Source organism: Gekko japonicus, unplaced genomic scaffold (genome assembly GCF_001447785.1).
Source record: "Gekko japonicus isolate JY-2015 unplaced genomic scaffold, Gekko_japonicus_V1.1 scaffold587, whole genome shotgun sequence".
NCBI lineage: Eukaryota > Metazoa > Chordata > Lepidosauria > Squamata > Gekkonidae > Gekko > Gekko japonicus.
Genome location: NW_015175987.1, coordinates 473,128 through 493,489, shown reverse-complemented (window position 1 = coordinate 493,489; position 20,362 = coordinate 473,128). Strand labels below are relative to the sequence as shown.

At 40.6% G+C, this 20,362-nt stretch overlaps 1 protein-coding gene across 2 annotated transcripts in view; it reads right to left on the bottom strand.

Annotated features, from left to right (window-relative positions):
* STXBP5 (syntaxin binding protein 5) overlaps positions 1-20,362 on the bottom strand; it is a 207,527-nt gene that overhangs the window by 158,059 nt on the left and 29,106 nt on the right. For both annotated transcript variants that reach the window (XM_015426314.1, XM_015426315.1), the window contains exons 3-4: positions 5,088-5,169; positions 4,559-4,659 (exon numbers count right to left, since the gene is read on the bottom strand). In XM_015426314.1, coding sequence (XP_015281800.1) covers positions 4,559-4,659; positions 5,088-5,169 — 183 coding nt within the window. The remainder of the gene's footprint in view (positions 1-4,558; positions 4,660-5,087; positions 5,170-20,362) is intronic.

The window sequence follows — 20,362 nt, the reverse complement described above, 5'->3', positions numbered from 1 at the left end:
CGCTCACGCAGCAAGGTCCATTGGGGCAGGGCATGGCGGGAGCCTCAGTCTCCGACCTCTCGGCCGAAAGAGAGACTCCCCCCCCAGTGCGCCCTAAAGCGCCCCGGATCCAAGCTCCTCCATTCCTGAGGGGCTCGTTCGGGTCTCCGCTCGCGCGGATTCCCTCCTCCACCGCGGGCGGGTGAGATGAACTTGGGAGCGACCCGAGGATGCGTCCGCCATTCGCGGGAGCCAGACCGGAAGCCGACATAGTGTTCCATCTATATCTTGCGGCTAATAGCCATTTATGGACCTCTGTTTCATAAATTTATCCAATCCCATTTTGAAGATGTCTATGCTTGTAGCTGCTACCACTTCCTGTGGCAGTGAATTCCACAAGTTAATTTCTCTTAGGGTGAAGAGGTACTTCCTTTTATCTGCTCTAAGCCTACTGCTCATTAATTTCATTGAGTGCCCATGAGTTCTTGTATTCTGAGAAAGGGAGAAAAGTACCTCTTTCTTTACCTTCTCTATCCCATGCATAATTTTGTAAATTTCTATCATGTCACCAGTGTTCCCTTTAAGCTGAGAGTGTGAGCTAGCTCACAGTTTTTAGCCTCTGGCTCACACATTTTTGTCTTAGCTCAGGAAGGATGGCTCCAGAGCAAACTAATTTATGCAGTTGTGAAAAAGTTGTGAAACAAAGCCTTGGGAAATTGTCTTGCTCACAGCAACAGGCAAAGCTTAGCTTGTATTCACTTGAAGAAGGCAACTTGGTATTTAATGTTATTATATGTGTCATGTGTGTAAGTCTGTTTTAGGCAAGCCTCTCTCTCAAGGGGTCAAGTTATTCATAATTTTCTTGAGAAGGGAGGATGTCTTTTCCAGATAGTAGATCTGCTAGCCCTGTGAAACATGGAACATGCAGAATGTGTACCACTTGCTGGAGTGTTTGCAAGTGACTGAAAGAGAAACTTGCATGAGATTGTGGCTTTTCTTCCATTATTAAAAGTTTTTGCTGAGCATATAAAAAAAGCTGCGATCTTGCAAAAGTCCCATTCTCTAATGTCACACTGTTCATACAAGTAGACCATTAATTTGAACAGGTTCTTTGCAATAATTTATTTTTCATGTAACTATACAGGTACATTGGTGTGTTAAGAACATAACTTCCTTTTACAAAACAAACCAACCCCACTCATATATAGCAAAGGTTTTTGCTAATTTGCCCTTCTAAGGAAACTGGACTTTAAAAAGCTGAACTCAGGAAGCTTTGGATAGCAACTATCACAAAAATAAATAGCAATACTAACTTGATCTGTATTTTCATACTTGTTGTAAAGTAGCTTCCGGTGATGTCAGGGGGTGTGGCATATGCAAACAAGTTATGCTAATGTGTTATGCTAATGAGCTCCTGCACCGCTTTTTCTACGAAATGACCCCTGACACACAGTATTCCAAATGAGGCCATGCCATAGATTTATACAGGGGCATTATGATACTGGCTGATTTATTTTCAATCCCCTTCCCAATAATCTCCAGCATAGCATTTGCCTTTTTTTATTGCAGTTGCATACTGAGTCGACATCTTCAGTGAGTTATCTATCAGGACTCCCAAGATCTCTCCCCTGGTCAGTTACCACCAGTTCAGACCCCATCAACATGTATTTATAGTTAGGATTTTTGGCTCCAATGTGCATTACTTTGCACTTGCCCGTGTTGAACATCCTTTGCCTCATTGATGCCCACTCGCCCAGCTCTCTCTGGAGCACTTCACAGCCCTCCCTGGTTCTCACCACCCTGAACAACTTTCTTCTGAAGCTTTACACAGAGGCCAGGAACACATCTACCTGACAGGCGAGTACTTTTACATTTTTCGTCTCTGTGAGACAAGCCAGTTCATATAACGTAGTATCAACAGAACTATAACATCAGAACTGTTGTGAAGGCTGCTCGGGCTCTTTACACTCCTGGCCAACTGGTTGATATTACCTCTGGATTTTCTGTTTGGACTAAAACCCTTGAGCCTGTTTTATTTTGTTGCCAGTTACAATTTGAAATGGTCATGTCCTTCAGACTTAAACCAGATGAAGGTAATACAGACTACCTTTTAGATAGTCAAGCTTGCATTGCAACATGGTGAATCCCATCAGCTTACTCAATGCAGATCTTCCCTGCATTTCCACACACACCCCAGAAGCTCCTTCTGACCATAAATAGCTGAACATAGGACTCATGAGTACATGAAGCCATTAAGATCCTAGGTCTACAGTGAGAAAGAGGAAATCAGACAAAATCACCCCTCTTCTATCAACAAGGCCTTTGAAGCAGTTTTGGAAGTAAATGTGTGTAAAACTGCATCTTACGCAACAGTTTAGTGAATATCTGAAACTAAGTTATTAACTAATGCAGTCACATTAAACAAGAAACATATTTCAATAAAGCAAACATCTTACCAAATTTCTTAACCATAACTGTGGTTTGGCATGATGTCTGAATTGACAAACCATAACTACAGACACTGCTTCATTTTTGGAAGAAACAGGAATGCTGAGCAGATGGTAAATGAAATACACAAAAGCAACTAGAATGCAGTTTGCATGACCTGTGGAAGTTCCAGCTATTAGTGAAAACCATCATTTAGTCTGAACTCAGCTCACCTGCTTAAACACAAGGCACACGAGAGCTTCATTAACTCAAAACTTGATATTTCGTGGAAAGAACAAGTTTGAACATATTTAGTCTCAATTTTTTTCTTTAACAAGCTTGCATATAGAAAAGATCCTGTACTTCATGTCTTAAATTTAACATTAAGTCATTATTCCAGTAACTTATGGAAACACCTACTGCAAAGTGAAGAGAATGCATGATCATGTGCCTTTATGAACACTTTGCATGTTAATGCCAGATACTACAAACTAGGTCATCATAATTTTTCTTTCACTACTTTTTCATACCAGTGTCTCCACTTTCCTTTACGAAAGATCAGGGCTAGGAATCACCATGGATCCCCAAAACAACAGTCCCCTCTGGGCACCTCCTCACACCTACCAGACCCAACACAAACATCACATGAAATCGCAATATATCTTATCTCCTATTGGCAGCCACGCAGTAGAATATTAAAAGTTACTGAATTTTGTGAATTCATGACGGACAGTGAAAAATTCAGAGGCAACAAGTTTAAAAATATTTTCAAGCTTCAGCAAAAAAAAAAAAATGAAGCTACCGTATATATACTATCTATTTGAACACTCAAAATAAACATTTGAACACTCAGAATAAAGGGATTATCACACTGTTCTAATCTAGTAATAAAGCTCCATGTTCTGTTTGACAAGGATGACATTCTTAGATTTTTAACAGTTCATTTTACTAGACCTCTGTGTTGCTGAAGTTGCTTATTGTACCCAATCATACTGTGTGTTCTCACATTATTAATTGTAAATTTGCCACATAATACATAGGTTTAACAAAACAATTTCAGCACTAGATATTCCAGATACTAGTTTCAATCATGGCCAAATCATCTTAATCTCAAACTATAGCAAACTGCTTGAAGAATCTTCTATTGTTAGGTTGTCAACAAAATTCTTATTTCAATCTAAACATAAATCAACTGCATCCTGGAGAAAACTTTTTATGAAAAAAGTCCATGTACCACAAGTAAATCAAATGTTAGCCCACCTATGATGATACACCGTTTAAAATTCCACCTTCCTAATGTCTCCGGTATACTTAATCAGACACCTTATCTTAAGTCCCATAAATCAGGTTTAGCTCCAATGAACAGACTGGAGAACACACGAAACTGCCTTAGACTGAATCAGACAATCAGTCCATCAAAGTCAGTATTGCCTACTCAGACTGGTAGTGGCTCTCACGGGTCTCAGGTAAAGGTCTTCCACATCACCTGTAACTGATCCTCTTAGCTGGAGATGCAGGGGTTTTAACCTAGGACATTCTGCATTCCTAGCAGATGCTCTACCACTGAACCATGGCCCCTTCCAAGAACAGGAGGCAGTAAAGGAGATAACCTAGATATGATTGTGAAATCTGATTTAACAGGATTCAGCATAACATAAAACATTCTACTTAGAATCTAAAGAGCTAGAAACTGGCCTGCACAACTTGTGACTTTCCAAGAAGCTACATTCAACTGACCAGCCATATATTTCAGCCAGTAAGGCATTTGACTTCTCTGTTTTTGCAGCAAACAAGTGGAAATGGACAAAAAAGTTAGTGAACCCTGATGGGCACCAATACTCAGCCGCAGGCTGCATTTGACTAAGAAGTCACCAGTTCTCTTCTAGTGATTATCTAGTCTTTACACCACATTCTACATTTTTCTGTGTCTGCACACAATGTGTGCAGTGCACAACTATAAGTAGCAGCTAGGAAGGTACGTGATCAAAGTATTTTCTGCTCATGGAAAGTTTGTTTTATACCTCTTCATCAGAACAAGCACTTCTTGTGCAACACCTTATGTTGTAAGCTGCCCTGAGCCCATTTTTGGGGTAGGGTATTAAATAAATAAATAACACTGTTTAAGATGAAACAATGAATCTCCAATTCTTACCGTTCTCTGTTGAATTTTAGGGAATGCAGTATAGCAGGCCTCTTCTGACGCAAGTTCCATAAGTGTACGGTATCATCAGCCAAGGCACTCACAAGGGCTCCCTTACAAGAACAGAAAGGTATGCAAGAGAATTTAATATTGACTCAGTTTTATCTCTCAAACAAGCAATATTTTATTGTTATTAAACTAGAAATAACGATAATATATCAATTATCCTTTTCTGTCATGACAACTAGATCCTATTGACAATCCACATACCAATACTAGGACATAGCACAATAGGTCCATAATTTATAAAAAAAAAAGTACCCTACAACTCAATTGGTTACCAATGTTTTCTATCTGGAGACACCCCCCTCCCCAAATGTCAGTATTTTGCAAAGTACTTGGGCCACTAAGCTTAATACACATTTCAAGTGTAGCCAATTGCACTAAATAAGTTGTCTTCCTAAGTTTTAAATACATTAACTCAAAATGCAAAGTTGACAAATTTGGACAAAACAGCACTGTGTGCAACGAGCTCACTAACCTCGTTTATCAGGAACTGAAGTTGGATAACAGCTGCTCCACTGTCATGCTGGCAGTAGCATTCAACTCCTGGTCGACCAAAACTATCATTAATTTCATTAAGGAATAAGAGTTGCCATTGGAAACAAAGAAAGTTCTGCCTCAATATAACTAGTTTATAACATGGTCTCATCTGTGGATACTTAAACACCTCTCGAAGGCACACCCAGCCGTGCACTAACCAAAAAGCAGAAATCTCAGTTTTCATAGCAAATGTGTTATGTAGTAAGAGTGTACATTTGGATATTCACAAACTGAAAACCAAAATAGCCTGAAAATATACCCCAAACAAAAAGCGTTCTCAAAATTAGGGGGAAACTATTTTTTTTTCTCTCCCGAAGAGGAAGACTGTATGGGTTTAGGGAATACAGCAAAGGGCAGAGCACTCTGGGAAGAGGGAGGAAGAGAGAACATGACACTGATGCTGCTGTAGCCCTTAAAACACCATTTGAAGAGTTCCTGGGCAGCAGACCAGGCTGAGTGTGGACACCAGGCCTACGGAGCATTGAACTCAACAGGGATAGACAATCTATTACCCAATGACAACAGTGGAAGTCTAAAGGGATGCTTAAAGAGCCACAGTGACACTGATGCCACAGCCGAGCTACGGCGTACACACTCCCTCCCTCCCAGCTCCTTCTGCCTTTGAGGGAGACAGCTAGGCTAGCTGCCACCGCCATGGCTTTTATTTATATTTCTAGGCTGCCTCTTCAGAGTTCTGCTTGAGACAGCTTACAATTAAAACCACATCACAGTATTAAAAACAAGCTTTTGTGCCACATCACTTCAAACATCTACTGTTAATGGGTGGTAGATCTAGCCTCCAAGTCTACCATTTGTTGATTCCAAAGAGTGGCAGAATTGACATTCAGACTCAGAGGTCAAATCTACCACCTAGGAATCTAAAGTTTACAGGTCGACGTCAGCATCAGTACCACAACCAGCAGAGGTGCACATGCTCCATCTCTCCCTCCTCCCATACCACTCCTGGTGCCTTGAGAAAGGGGCAATTCTGTGCACCAAAATTTACAGTGTTTGTTTTTAAGTGCATGATTTTAAAGTGCTGATACTCCTGAACCTGAAGAATGGTCCCAGCATATTTCCACAACAGTATTGACACTCCTGAAAAATCATGCCCTTTCTAAAATCCTTAAACTACATGAAAACAAAATTTTTTGAAGTGCACACCCCTTCTGTGTAGTATTTAAGATGCTTGTGCACCATTGCTTATACTTATGAAAATCTCCACAGCTGGAATCAGTTTACATGAAACTGAAAGAGCAACTTTAATAAAATGACTGCTGAATTAACACAAATCTGTAGTTTGTGTTAACATGTTTAACAGTGAAAGCCCACTGTTTCTAAGATCAATAGCTGTGTCAATCATCCTTAAAAGGCCAGCCTCTCCTCCAGGGTTCTGAACCAATCCTTGTGATTTAGGTCTCATGCAAATCCAAGTGATTGGCAGCCAATGTTAGCCCATGGAACTCCACTGGAAGGGAGGTGGTGAGCCAGCCTGTGTGCTTGAGTGGTGTGGAAAAAACTTCCCCCCCCCCTTCGGACAGGGATTTTGTGGCTCTGGAAAGGAGTGTCAGCTTAGCCAGGCTTTTATTAGGGCTTGGGGTTGGCTCAGGGAAGAATCTTAGTGTGACAAATAAGCATCTCCCACCACATAACCACCACAGTAGTCAAATGCCTTTTAGAGGAAATAAATCTTTCTTCCCTGCTGGAACAAATATATGAAGAAACAGCTATGTATCCTGTCTTGGAGATTATTATGATTGTTCTGAGGCTTTGGAATAAAGGTCCTGCTTCTGAACAAGTATGGCATTGTGTTTAGAGCAGGGGTGTCAAACATAAGGCCTAGGGGCCGGAACAGGCCCGCACAGGGCTTTTATGTGGCCTGCAAGCAACTAGAGCAACGGAGGGAACAGGAGACTGGCTTGGGGGGAGTGGGTAGAGCCACTCCAATTGTGGCTTCAGCATGGCAGAACAACCTCATCTACAGCAGTCAAGCAGTGTGGGGGCATCTGCTCAGTGCTGCACTGCTGGGTCTCCAGTCCACCCATATGGTTTTTTTTTTTTGCACCCCCCTCCCAGGCCAAGAGGCCTTGCAGTGAGGACACACCAACTCAGACCTTACCAGCTGCTGTCCTTTATACAGTTTATATCTCCAGTAACTGGCAATACGTTTTATGGCACACATGGCCCAGCTCAACAAAGTGACATTTATGTCAGATCTGGCCCTCATAACAAATGAGTTCAACACCTCTGGTTTAGAGTGCTGGATCTGTCATGAGAGTTCCCCAGTATGTAAGTGTTTGCATTTATTTTGAATTGTCATTCTGTAAGTACTTTCTGGATTGTTATCTAAGTCATGTAGTGCTTTATCTAACAAGCACCTGTATGTAGTTGCCTTTCAGGATGGCAGCTGGGAACTGTCGAGGTAATTGGTTGACAGCCATCTATAGCTCAAATGTCAGTTTGACAGCTGAGCTAGATTCAGTTCAGATCAGTTAGATCAATTGATTGATCATTCTGATTGGTCACTCAATTAGCAAAGTGACAGAAGGGCTAGCATACAGGGCAAGAGTGAGGAAGCCAGAACAACACAGAAGAATAACACGTGATGCCATATTGAAGAAAACAGCACATCAGGAAGAGCATGTGAAACTGGAAGGAGGATCTTCACACTCTTCAGGACTTCCACTCTTGTATCATTGCTGCTACTCAAGACATCTGCTTTGGAGCTGTAAGCTGCTCAGGGTCAGTGTCTAGAGACTAGTTAGGTTTATTGTCTTTGTCTCACTGTATGCCCCTTTCCCCTACGTGTATATTTTTATGTATGTTTACCTTTTATAAATAAATTTCTAAATTCTGTTTTAATTATTGGAGTAAGTTACTTGTCCAGAACCCAGGGTCCTTTTATTCCAGTACCACAAATTTATGCTACCAAATGGATATTTTTTCCAGTTTGGCATAATTAATTCTTTTTATTTCCTATCACCTTGGCAAGTAGAGATCATGGGGGCACCCTGATGTTGTGACAGGATCACAAGCTGGGAGACCTAGTTTCAAGTCCTGGCTCTCCATGAAACCCTTACTGGGTGGTCTTGGGCCAGTGACTCAATGTCAGATAAACCTACCTCACAGGGTTATTGTGAGGAAAAAACCTGAAGAGACCATTGAAGAGGGGCAGGATAAAAGTACACTAAATAAATTATGGAAGACATTAAAGTTAAATATCCATGCTTGGCAGCAGATCTCTGAGTGCAACTGCTGAACACAACAGCAGGGAAGGCCTTGATACTCTGCTTCTGGATTCCCCCCAAACATCTGGGCATTATTGGGAAATTGAAAACCAAATCTAGATGGACCCATCTAGTAGTACTGTTCTTACTCTCTTACATTCCTAAAGACATCCCTCATTAAAAAGGGGTGATCAGACCTACACATGTTCTAAATTTCACACATTGCTGACTGATATAATGGGGTTAAAATGCTGGTTTGTCATGCTGCTCCATAAACTCATGGAGATATAAGAAAATGTTTGTGTAAAAAGTTTAAGAGATAAATGGGAGAAGTTTTTCATAATGGGTGTCTGGCAGAAGGTGCCATTGTTAAAAAGAGGTTGAAACGTAAAACACTAACTGTGTGAGCTTATACTTTCAAATGAAGGAGACTTACAAGTGCAATCCTGTCCACAATCTGCTAGAAATAAGACCCATTATCCTCCATGAGGCTTATTCCCCAGTAAGCATAAGATTGCAGTCTTAGAGAAGTATCACAGCCATGAATCAGTGCTGTTTCTAATCATTTATTTATTTGGATAAATTAAACTCTTGTGCACTCTACAGTTTTCCTATTGTGTGATTTTATGGTAACAGTCTTTCCATCTCTGTATGACTTCTGTTACATGCTTGTGACCACCTTTGATATGGTAAAACTACCTGATATATTTACCCTTTCAATTCCATCTGCTGAAGTATCTGTGCTACATTTCTCTTACAAGGAAAAAAGTCAAGTTATGTACTAAGTGACAAAATATCAGCCTGCTGACTTCAACAATCGGACCCAAATATTTGCAAGACTTATAGGCAAATATTTGAAGTGTAAACTGGCATTCTAAACTCCCACCACAACATTGTGAGAAAGCAAGTAATCTTGCTCACTGACTTCAGTGGGACTTGTGTGAAAGATCGTATAATTGCCTTTTGAATGGAGAAGACAACAAACTGTATTATTGTACATATTGATCAAAAGTTTTCAAAACAGAAATTCCAAGCACAGAAACCACAAGGACTTGAAGGAGTCACTTCATTTCCCTCAGATCCCCTTCTCCACATCCTTCTCTTCTCCTAGCAGCCCCCATCTCCTTTCTCTGCTTCCTTCTCTACTTCCTAACCAACTTTTCTTTTATCTGTGCTCCCCAGTCTTCAGTTTTATTTTTATGTAATTTATACCCCATTTTTCTCCAAAATGCAGACACCATCTTACTCCTTTCTTACAATTTCATCACAATAACATTGTGGGGTAGATTAGACTGAGAGTAACTGGTCCAACATCACCCGACAGCCTTCCACGGTAGTGGGGTTTGACCCTGGGTTTCCCAGACCCTAGTCTGGTATTCTGTTCTGACCACTACACCACACTGACTCTCAGCCTTCCCTTCCCCTGCCAACCTGTCTCTAGAAAAAGTTTGGCCAAGTTGCAAATGTCTTGTGGCAGCAAGTTGCTCAAGTGAGTTGTGTAGAGGGCAGTGCTGGGTCTGACCAAATTGCACAAATTGTGCAGAGACTGCTTGACCCAGACAAGTTTTCCAGTAGCCACTGGCACCTGGGTGAGTTGCACAAGTTGCATGGCAGAAAGTTGGCCAGTAGTTGCTGCCGGGACTTGCCCCAAAGAGTCCTCCTTTCAAGGCAAGAGGATCAGGGATGAACCAGAAAGCCAAAATAACCCTGGAAAGGGCCATGCCCCCGGTTTTTTACTGACAGAAAACAAGGTTTGAAGAATGGGAATATTGTTGCAGTTGCCTAGCAACCTCCACAAGGGCCACTGAGCTCTCAGAGACTTCCATTTTTTAAAGGAGAGATGGTGTTTCTATTATTTTGGGGAGCACTAACCCCCTTTCTGGATTTTAGATTTCATATTTTTCTGAAAACTCAGGGCTTTTCTCATATTTGCAAAAAGATCTGTCTTGCTTGTTCATGGCTCCCGTCTCTGGATATAAACGTATCCAGAGATCAGGATTAGGACTGTGCACCTAAAAAAAAAGTTGGTATTTTTCGGGTTCAGATATACCAAACCCGAAAAATATTGGTATTTGGCGATATTCCCGAATCCCAGTATCAGTATAATAGTGGGGTTTGGGAATTTTCAGTATTGCCGAATTTATTTGGCTCAGTTATACCCTATGGGGAACATTCAAGTGGAGGGAAGTGAAACTGACCTGCTCTCCCTCCTCTATAGGGCAGTACTTTTTCGGGAAGCTGAATCAGATTCAGGGAGCCTGAATAATGCCGTATAGGCATTATACGTGTTTTTTTCGACTTGGCCAAGCCAAATCAGAATATGCTGAGAATTAGATACATTGATGCATAAAGAATAATCACATGAAAAACACTACCATCGCACTTGTGTTATTTTAATGTCCAAAAGGTAACTGTATTTATGTATCTCAAATTCCTCTCGTCATTACATGCCACAATCTCCTTTAACCCACAGAAAGCCAGTACATTCAGCCATTTTGGAATACCTAGCCCAATCATAGATGCACAATCTCTCTGGGCAATTCCTGCATCTAAAACTGTCTTGTTGGTAATTAAAGTTTTACAGATGCACAGTGGCCTGTACCCCAGCCACACAGTTACAAAGACTTAACAGCACACTTGTTTTCTTATGAAGCAATAACAGTTCCACCAATTCTTCTCTCCCATTTTCCTCCTATACTGCTCCTGAGTGTCTGCTGATCCCAGGACTAGCATTTTAGTGGGCTGCAGTGGGGAGGGGGGGATCAACAGAAATTGTCACCCTCTCTTCAGAAAACATGTTTCTTTATGCCTTCAGATCTGTGGAATCAGTTCAGTGGCTTTCCTTTTTGGTTTTGTCCTATGGAACAAAGTCTTTAAACCAATTCCAAGATTCCTGATGGGATGCCAGTCATAGTGTCATTTCCTGTATCCATATTCACAAGCATCCAAAAATTCGTACAAGCAGCATAAGACATTTTCAGGAAGCATGACTGCAATTCTTAATAATTCATTAACTTGCTTGTCATATCAAGCAACAATACTGAACCTGTAAAACAGAACACTATGCTCTTCAATGTAAAGCTCAAATTTACAGCTAAAATAACACACAAAGACAACTAGTTCCTGCAAATACATGATACCCACTGTAACTACACCCCTCAAATCTCCAGGAATTTCCCAACCTGGAGGAAGCAACCCTATTTCCTTCCTAGCCAACCATTAATGTACCATTACCTGCTCCTCTAAGACTTCAGGTTTCCAACTTTCCCCCCCTCCCTGTGGCCTCTACCTAGGAAAACTACAGTCTTTCTCCACAGTGGGGACCCAAGCAGGAGAAAAGCTACCTCAGCAGGGTATAATGACACAGAGCCCACCCTGCAGTGCAGCTGTTTTTTTCCAGGGGAACTGATCTCTGCCATCTGGAGAGCAGCTTTAATTCTGAGTTATCTCCAGCCTTCACCTGGAGATTGGCAGCAATGGTTCCCCAGGAGGAAAAGCAGCTTACATCATTCTCCTCTCCTCCTTTTGATCTGCACAACAACCCCGTGAGGTAGGTTAGGCTGAAAGTCTGTGACTGGTCTGGCAGACCCTGCTCTGAAGCACTAACTGCTACACCTAGGGTAGCCAACCTCCAGGGGGAGCCTGAATATTGCCAAGTATCACAACTGAACTCCAGACAACAGATCTCTCCCCCCCTGGAGAAAATGACTTTGGAGGGTGGGCTCTATGGCATTCTATTAAGCTGAGGCCTCTCCCCTCCCCAAATTTTGGCTTCCATAGACTCCCCCACAGAATATCAAGGAATTTCCCAACCTGGACCTGGCAACCCTAGTCAGGACTGGCCCCAATGAGTTCGCCACAAAGGCCTGGAGAGCACCTCCTGCATTTGCCTTTTTACTGACAGAACCAAGCATGGTTGCCTAGCAACAGCTACTGAAGGAAAAGTTAGTCCCAGAGGACTAAGCAGAAGTGTCTTTATCAGGAGAGATAGCCATTTGGCAGTTTATTCTGTGAGAGAAGAGTGTTCAGGCTAGCAGTGGGCAGGGGAGAGGAGCGGACCCAGCACCCAGCCAATGGCACACAAGTACTCGAGTGGCGGTTGATTCGCCAATGGCTGATGGAGTGCACAGCACAGCCAATGGAAGAGCTGGAAATGGCCAATACGTAAGGGAGTTATATATATAGGATGAAACTCAGTAGTACTGTATCTATGCCACTGCTCTATGGAAAGAAGTATAATTCTGAGAATATTAAATATTCAGCTTCATATTGCAAAGTCTGCTCCTGGGCTAGGGTTGCCAGCCTCCAGGTGGGGCATGGAGATCTCCCACTTTTACAATTGATCTCCAGCTGACAGAGATTAGCTCACCTGGAGAAAATTGCTGCCTTGAAGGGTGGACTCTATGGCATTGTACCATGCTGAGGTCCCTCCCCTCCCGAAACCCTGCCCTCTCCTGGATCCACCCCCAAAGTCTCCAAGTATTTTCCAACTCAGACCTGGCAACCCTATCCTGGGCACTGAAAATCTGAATCATCTCATTTATATTAATATATTTCAAAACAGTAGTCCACAAAAAGGGTTGCAATGCGCATAAAGTTTCTACTTGCACAAGCAGAAATTTTTAAAGAGGCCATAATAGATATCTGTATTAAGTAAAACATATTGTATCTCCACTTGTGCAAGACACTGTGCAACCAGTTTCTGAGAACTATAATACACAGGGAGGAAAGAACTAGACATTGCATAAGATCTTGCACAACAGGAACTGTGCTAAATCCATTTATGTTTGTCTGCAGATTACCAGATCCAAGCCAACACTATAAACCACGCTGGTGTTATTAGATGCAAAACTATGTTAAGCATACACAGTTGCCAACTTAATTATGAAAATATCACACCAGATGTGGACAATATGTAGAGTATCAACAAGGGAAATAAATTAATGCTATCCAATTTCCAGCGTCCATTTTGTTTGAATGTACAATACTTCTGATATGCTTAGGTTGTCCTTAAACTAAAACAAGAAAATAGGTATATGAAGGGAATTTTTTACTGTGTTCTTCATCATGGCACAAACGAAGTATATAAAGCCTAAACTGCAGAGTTTGCACAAAATTTGCTTTGCTATTTCAGAGGCTACCCATTCAATTCTGAACTTTCTCAGATGCTGTTGTTAAAACACAGACTTTTTAATGTCTTAAAATCCATACTGTACTTTGCCACTCCTTACTGAACCACTTAACATCAAACTATAGTTCATTTAACTTAAATTGTATTTTTATAAAATATACCAAGGATGACTAATAATGCAAATCATATGTACATTGGTAGGTTTAGAGAAAGTATCAATGGACAAAAAAATCATTTTTAACATAAGCAATAATGTCTAAGGTTAGGTGCACTTCTAGGTGCAGAAATGCATTTTGGATTAAAGAGTTATATATATATATATCTACAGCATGCCCACCTAGTCTTTAAAGCATTTCACTTATCCTAAAAGAAAATATTTCATAGGGGGGGTTCCCATCAGAAAAACTGAAATAAGGCCAGCATAACTTTAAGTTTGTCAAAATTTGCTTTACTTACTACCAGGCAAGAAGCAATAAAGTAGTTACACTCCTTAGAATGGACAAAGTCCAACAAATTTCTCTGATCTCTCTTTTCACATTTTGCTCATTTAGAGAGACATCAGAGATATTTGTTGGTCTTTGTTTATTCTATGAAATGTAACCATTTTATTGCCTCTTGCATGGGCTAACTTGAAACCAGCTCCATTTGAATCTGCTTCTGCACCTGACACTCACTGCAGACTTTAACAGGCCCTAATATCATGTCCTGTGGCATTCTCCCTTCCCAAAGCTCTTTTTAAACAATTTTCTTGGAATTTTCTCAGAACAGCCAGACTGAAGATCAAGCTCGAACACAGTTGTGTATCATTGGATTGGTCCTAATAAAGGTATGTTGTGGATTTTGTTCTTAGATTTTAATTGAATGGTCTGTGGTATTTGTTTCTTCACTTCTGCTCAGCTATACCTAAGATTTTAGTTGGTTTGTACTTAGTACCACTACTATTTTAAAATTTGTTAAGATGTAGTTGGTCTGGTGTGTTGACTTGCATGGGCTCCACTACAATACATTGCAGCACATAAAAAGTTGCAAAGAAAATGCAGAATGATTTTTCCATTAAGGTCTTTGGGCCCAGATAGGCTACTCTGGGACTCAAATGACAGCCCTCAGAGTGGAATAGGAATAGAATCTCTGCTCTTGGACTAGAATGACACCCCCCCAGTGGAATGATGGCCCCTAGGAAGAAGCAGAAGCATTCCAGTTCTAGAATAACAGCTACTCAGAGTGGAATGATTATCAGGAGGTCCAACAGTGGGGCCAGGACACTAGAAGCCCTCCCACTGTTGCCCCCTCCCAAGCACCAGGAATACAGAGCATCACTTGCCCCGTGCAACTCCACACATGAAATTGGTCACTGTTAGAAGGATGGCTATATCATGCACCATGGGGGAGCGCCTCAAGACGCAACCCCCCTTTGCAGTGTGAGAACTGCAGACACCACTGGGGACTCACAGGCTCAACTGTAGCAATCATGGCCACTTTCATCATTTTAGTACACAGTTATAGTCTTAGTCTACACACACATACAGAGAGAGAGAGCACGCAAGCTTTCTCTCTCCAGGGATCAATTGCCAATTAAATAGTCACAACGCTTATCTCTCCTTATATATAATTGAATAGTGGGTGCCAAAGTTCTAATTCTAAAATGCACTCCCTTAGTGTATGGCTGATGGCACTGCTCCTCAGCATATATCGCCACCAATCAGAAGGCAAAGCCTGGGTCCCGCCCACACCACAACTGCTGCGACAACCTGGTCTTTTGCATATGGAAGCTGATTGGACTTCAGTCCATTCCACACCTCAAACTCCCCCCCCGCAAGGCAGTTGGGATTTTCAGTTGCATAACATACCTCATAGGGGAGAGGAGAATGGGTAACAATGGTTACCACTCTCCAGGTGAGGGCTACAGATAACTCAAACATACAAATGCTCTTCAGGTAGCAGAGATCAGTCCCTCTGGAGAAAACAGTGGACTCTGTCATTAAACCCTGCTGAGGTCGCCACAGGAAACTGACACTGTTTGCCCAAAGCCAGAGCACTCTCCCAGAGCCTCTTTCTAGATCCCGTTGTATTTATTTCCGCAACGGGCATTATTTCTATTTACACATATATTGGGGGGGAACTGACCTGTTATCATTCATACCTCCACAAATAAGACTCCACTCCTCTTAGGAATATGCATACAACTAGAACGAAAGTGGGTGACACAGCCATCACAGTACACCCCTGTGACAGGAACCACTAAAAATCTGCATGACTACTTCTACTAATCATTTATCTAGTACCAGCAGCATTATACATCTAAAAAACTAAAGTTTACGAAAGAGATTAGAAAATGTTTCCCTTTCAACAAGTCTGTCCACTCCCTCATCTTTTCCAAATCAGTATCCAGGTGCAAAAGTTTAAATGTTAAAACTATTTTCTCAAAACATGCTAAAAATACATGTGAATGTTATATCTGATGAAAAATTTTAAAATAATTACTACTGAAGGAAAAATGGAAGTAAATTGTTCGGTATGAAAGATTTAATTCAGTTCTGAATAATGCAAGTCACTACTGCTTTTGCATAGGAAGCTTCTGTAGGTTAATGCAGCTCTGAGTTTAACAGCAGAAATCACAACAGAAGGAAGACAACCTACAGACAACTATTTTTATTTATTAAAATATTAATACAGTTTCACTGAAACAGCAATATACAGCTGCACCTATTCAACCACTACAAACCAACAGAGTGAGGCAATGTGTTTTCACATATGAAAGTAGCACGTTTTCACTTTCTTTGTCTTGTCTGCTGAAATACTGAGGTAATGTTATAGTACTCAGACCAATTATTTGAGAACAACTTTCAAGTAGGAGCTTCTTTCATTTTAACAGTGTTAAATCCCATTATCTCAAATGAAGAGCAGAACTGGGCCTTGCACACATGGCTTATCCCAAGGAGCAAGAAGATACCAACCTAACTGAACTATGTGGAGATTTATTTAGGATTTCTTTGGTTTCCTATCCAAAGGCATCAGAGTTTTTTACATTATATTCCTAACTAGATTTATGACAACTGAATCTGTAAGGTAGACATAATCTAATTGGTTAACTTTGGGCCATCATAGAGTATTCACACCTTGATCTTCCCACATAAATTTCCATACACTGTCCTGGCTTTCCTAGCAACTATTTATTTATTTCATTAGATTTTTACCCCGCCCTCCCAGCAAAGCCGGCTCAGGGCGGCTTACAACAATACAACATGCTTTTCCACATAGCACCAATATGTGCTAAGCATTCCACTGAAGCATGAAACATAAAGAGTGATGCAATCCCCGGGTTGGAGGGGGGGGGATTAATCCCTGCTGGTTAGAGCCAATGCACAATAGAATCATTCAAAAGCAAAAAGGACTTGCATAGAAGCCGCTTGTTTGTGTTTTTCAATAACACACTTCCTATCACAGGTAGTACGCAACATTTCTTAGGTGTCACAGTGCTTAGATAGAAATTTCCACCACAAATATAGCCAGCAAGTCAAATTCAAATTAAAAGTTTGTCTTCAGTAATAACACTCCAAAACCCCCATTGATATAATGGGTTGGATCCCGCAATCTGTCAGTGGAGGGTGGATAGTTGTGAATCTTTGCTCTATTCCCCTCCTTCCAGCAGACCTTTTAATCCCAGGAAAGTTTATTCACAGGATCCCAACATCGCATTAACAGCCACACAGGCCAGGAGGCTACAGTGAGCAGATAGAAGAGAATCAAATTGCCCATCCCACCTCTTCCATCAGCTAAACTCTGACCCAATTATTTTTCTTCCCTTTAGTTCAGGCATTATATAGTCTAACTATAGAAATCTTGGCTTACTATCTTTATGTAAACTCTGTCACACTTGCAAAGCAGAAAAGGCAAAAAAGATAAACTCATAGAAGATATCCCATAAACTTACCTAACACACATTTTAGAATATTTTATAGGCTTGTTTATACACAAAAAATGACCAGCTTAATTAAATTAAATCTGAACACTGTTATGTTAGCAAAATACATCTCTCTCTTCTGTCCCTCACCATTTATATTCATTGTAGTTAGTCTAAGATTTTGTCATTTTAAGGTGCATATGAATTGAGTCACATTTTAAGAATCATGCAAAAGTAGGACAATGGGCTTTACGCAATTTCACAAGTAACCCCTATACAGCTCCATATGTGGGGATTCCTGTAGTTATACAAACTCACAGTTATATTGCCTTTCAGTTTGCAGCTGTTCATTCCTCTGTATATAATTATTGAAAAAGAAGTATAGTATTTAGAAGTCACAGTCACTTAATGGGTATTTCCTTAACAGTAGTCACATCGGGTTGAAGTGAACTATGTGTTATTAACTTCAGTATCACAGTGCATCTACATCCCCCTACATATTGCCTATTTTCACCCACATTTTATTGCCTTCTATAGTTCCAGTTACACATTTTACTATCACAATTTGCTTATTGTTGCTTTCTCTTAATATACTTGGAAAGTACACAAATTTAGTTATTTGGTTCCAAGTCATTGAATTTTTATTATTTAATTCATTTATACCCCACTTTGAATCCCAATGGGGACCCAACAGAGCTTACATCATTCTCCTCTCCATGATTACAGCCTCACAACAACTCTATGGAGTGGATTAGGCTAAGAGTGTGTGACTGTCCTAAGATCACGAATTTGAACCTGGGGCTTCCAGATCCTAGTCCAACATTCTAACCATTACACCATGCTGGGTCTCTGCATTCTGTATTAGAATGTATCTTATGTTCTAGGATTCTTTGAGCCCAATGAAAGGCAGTGGGATACAATAAGTAAACAGATAAATGAATCTCAGCAATGCAATTTTTAAAAACAATTTTAAGTTCATACTTTGCTATACTGTGCCAGCTTTACAGTTACATTTTTACTTGCATATATAAAGCTGACTGACATTGAGTAAAACCATTGGTCTATCAAGGTCATCATCTATTCCACTATCTGACCCTTTATACTGGAGATGCTGTGGCTTGAATCTTGGACTTTCTGCATGCTTTACCCACTGAGCAAATTATATGCTAGCCATCTTTTAGATAAATTTAAAAATCGGATTGTCCAGGAAAACTTATTAGCTGAAGAACAAGCAGGGTTCAGAGAGGGAAGAACCACTGTAGGACATAGCCTGATCATGCAGCACTTAATAGATAAATATGCAGACAATAGCCCAGTTTCCTTGTATGCTGCTTTTATTGATTTAAAAACTGCTTTCGATTCTATCTCTAGGGTAAGACTCTGGGAAAAACTAAGAGCTACAACTATAGACCGGAGGCTTTTATATTTAATTCAAGCTTTATATTCTAGCTCATCGATCAAGGTTAGATGTAACAGAAATGGGCAACTTACTAATTATATACCAACATCAAAAGGTATGAGACAAGGATGTACTTTGGCCCCATTGTTATTTATTTTTTTATATTAACGACATGTTAAGCAGCTTAAGTAACCCAGCAGGAGAGTAAAAAACAGGATTTGGAGCATCAATGGCCACAGGGTGGAACACATAGAAAGCTTTAGGTATTTAAGGGTGATGTTACACCTGTCAGGGACTAGGAAAGTGCATCATGATTTTGTGGCCAATACTGGACAAAAATCAGCTTAGGTCATTCAAAAAAAATTCCACCTAAAATGAGGGCAATACATTTCTGCGGCACTTAAGCTCTTTCAGGCTAAGACTATATCCCAGCTGTTGTATGGAACAATAATAGGCCCACCGCCTTTATCCCGCTAGAAAGAGTTCAATCAAAAAAAATTTTTTTTAATTTAAGAGCGATATTTAGATTGCCCAGTTGTGTTTCAAATGCAAGCTTGCACCTAGACTCTGGATTGATCAAAATAGAGGCTAGAGTAAGTCTTGCCTCTATTATATTGTGGCTTAAGTTAAAAATTACCTTCCCCAAGGATTATCAATCCTTTGGGACTGTTTTCAATCTCCCTGGCTAACGGCGGTCCACCACACATTGAGAATTGTAGGCATGTCTGCTCTCCTGGTAATGGGACTGGACCAGGCGAAAGCTCTGGTAAAACAATGGGTGTTTTGACATTGAGCACCAGAACGATATTAAAAGAGCTCCAAATTTTTTGGCACCAGAGAATACTGGATACGTTGTAGCACCAGCTGCTTATTTATCATCATTGGAGATACCATCTCATTGCAGGGCTTTCTCCCTAGCTCATTGGAGAGCACTCCCCTCTGCAGTGGTCGAGGTGAGATATAGAAAGACCCCCATGCATGAGAGGGTTTGCCCCTGCGGAGCTGGTATGGTAGAATCTATAGAACATGTCTTGTATCAGTGTGGTTTCTACCGAGAAAGTTGTGCAAAATTCATTCTTCCTTTCCTTAGAAAGCCACAGGACTGCCCTGTTTCTGAGATTACTAGGAAGCTCCTTACTAGTATGAATCCACAAATCACAGCTTCTTGCACAAGGTTTTTTGCGGGTGCTAGCAAAACCCGTACAGTTATTTTAAGCAGTGGTTCTTAAATTTAATATAATATTTAGTTAAATCTGAGACATCTTTTATCAAATTTAAATTATATTTTTATTATCTGTTTATTCTTTTAGGTATATGTGTGTATATGATTTATGCTGGTCTTTGACCATATCAATAAATCTGAATCTGAGCCATGGCTCCTCCCACTCCATTGTTACAAGTTAAGGTAATTATCAAACTAAACCTACATTTAAGATTTCTTATTTGAATGTTCTATTTCATATCACTCTCATAAACCTCTACTTCCAACAGTAGCAATATCCATGTCACCCATCTATTGCTTGGCTAATATTTCAGAGATATGTAACATCCATAC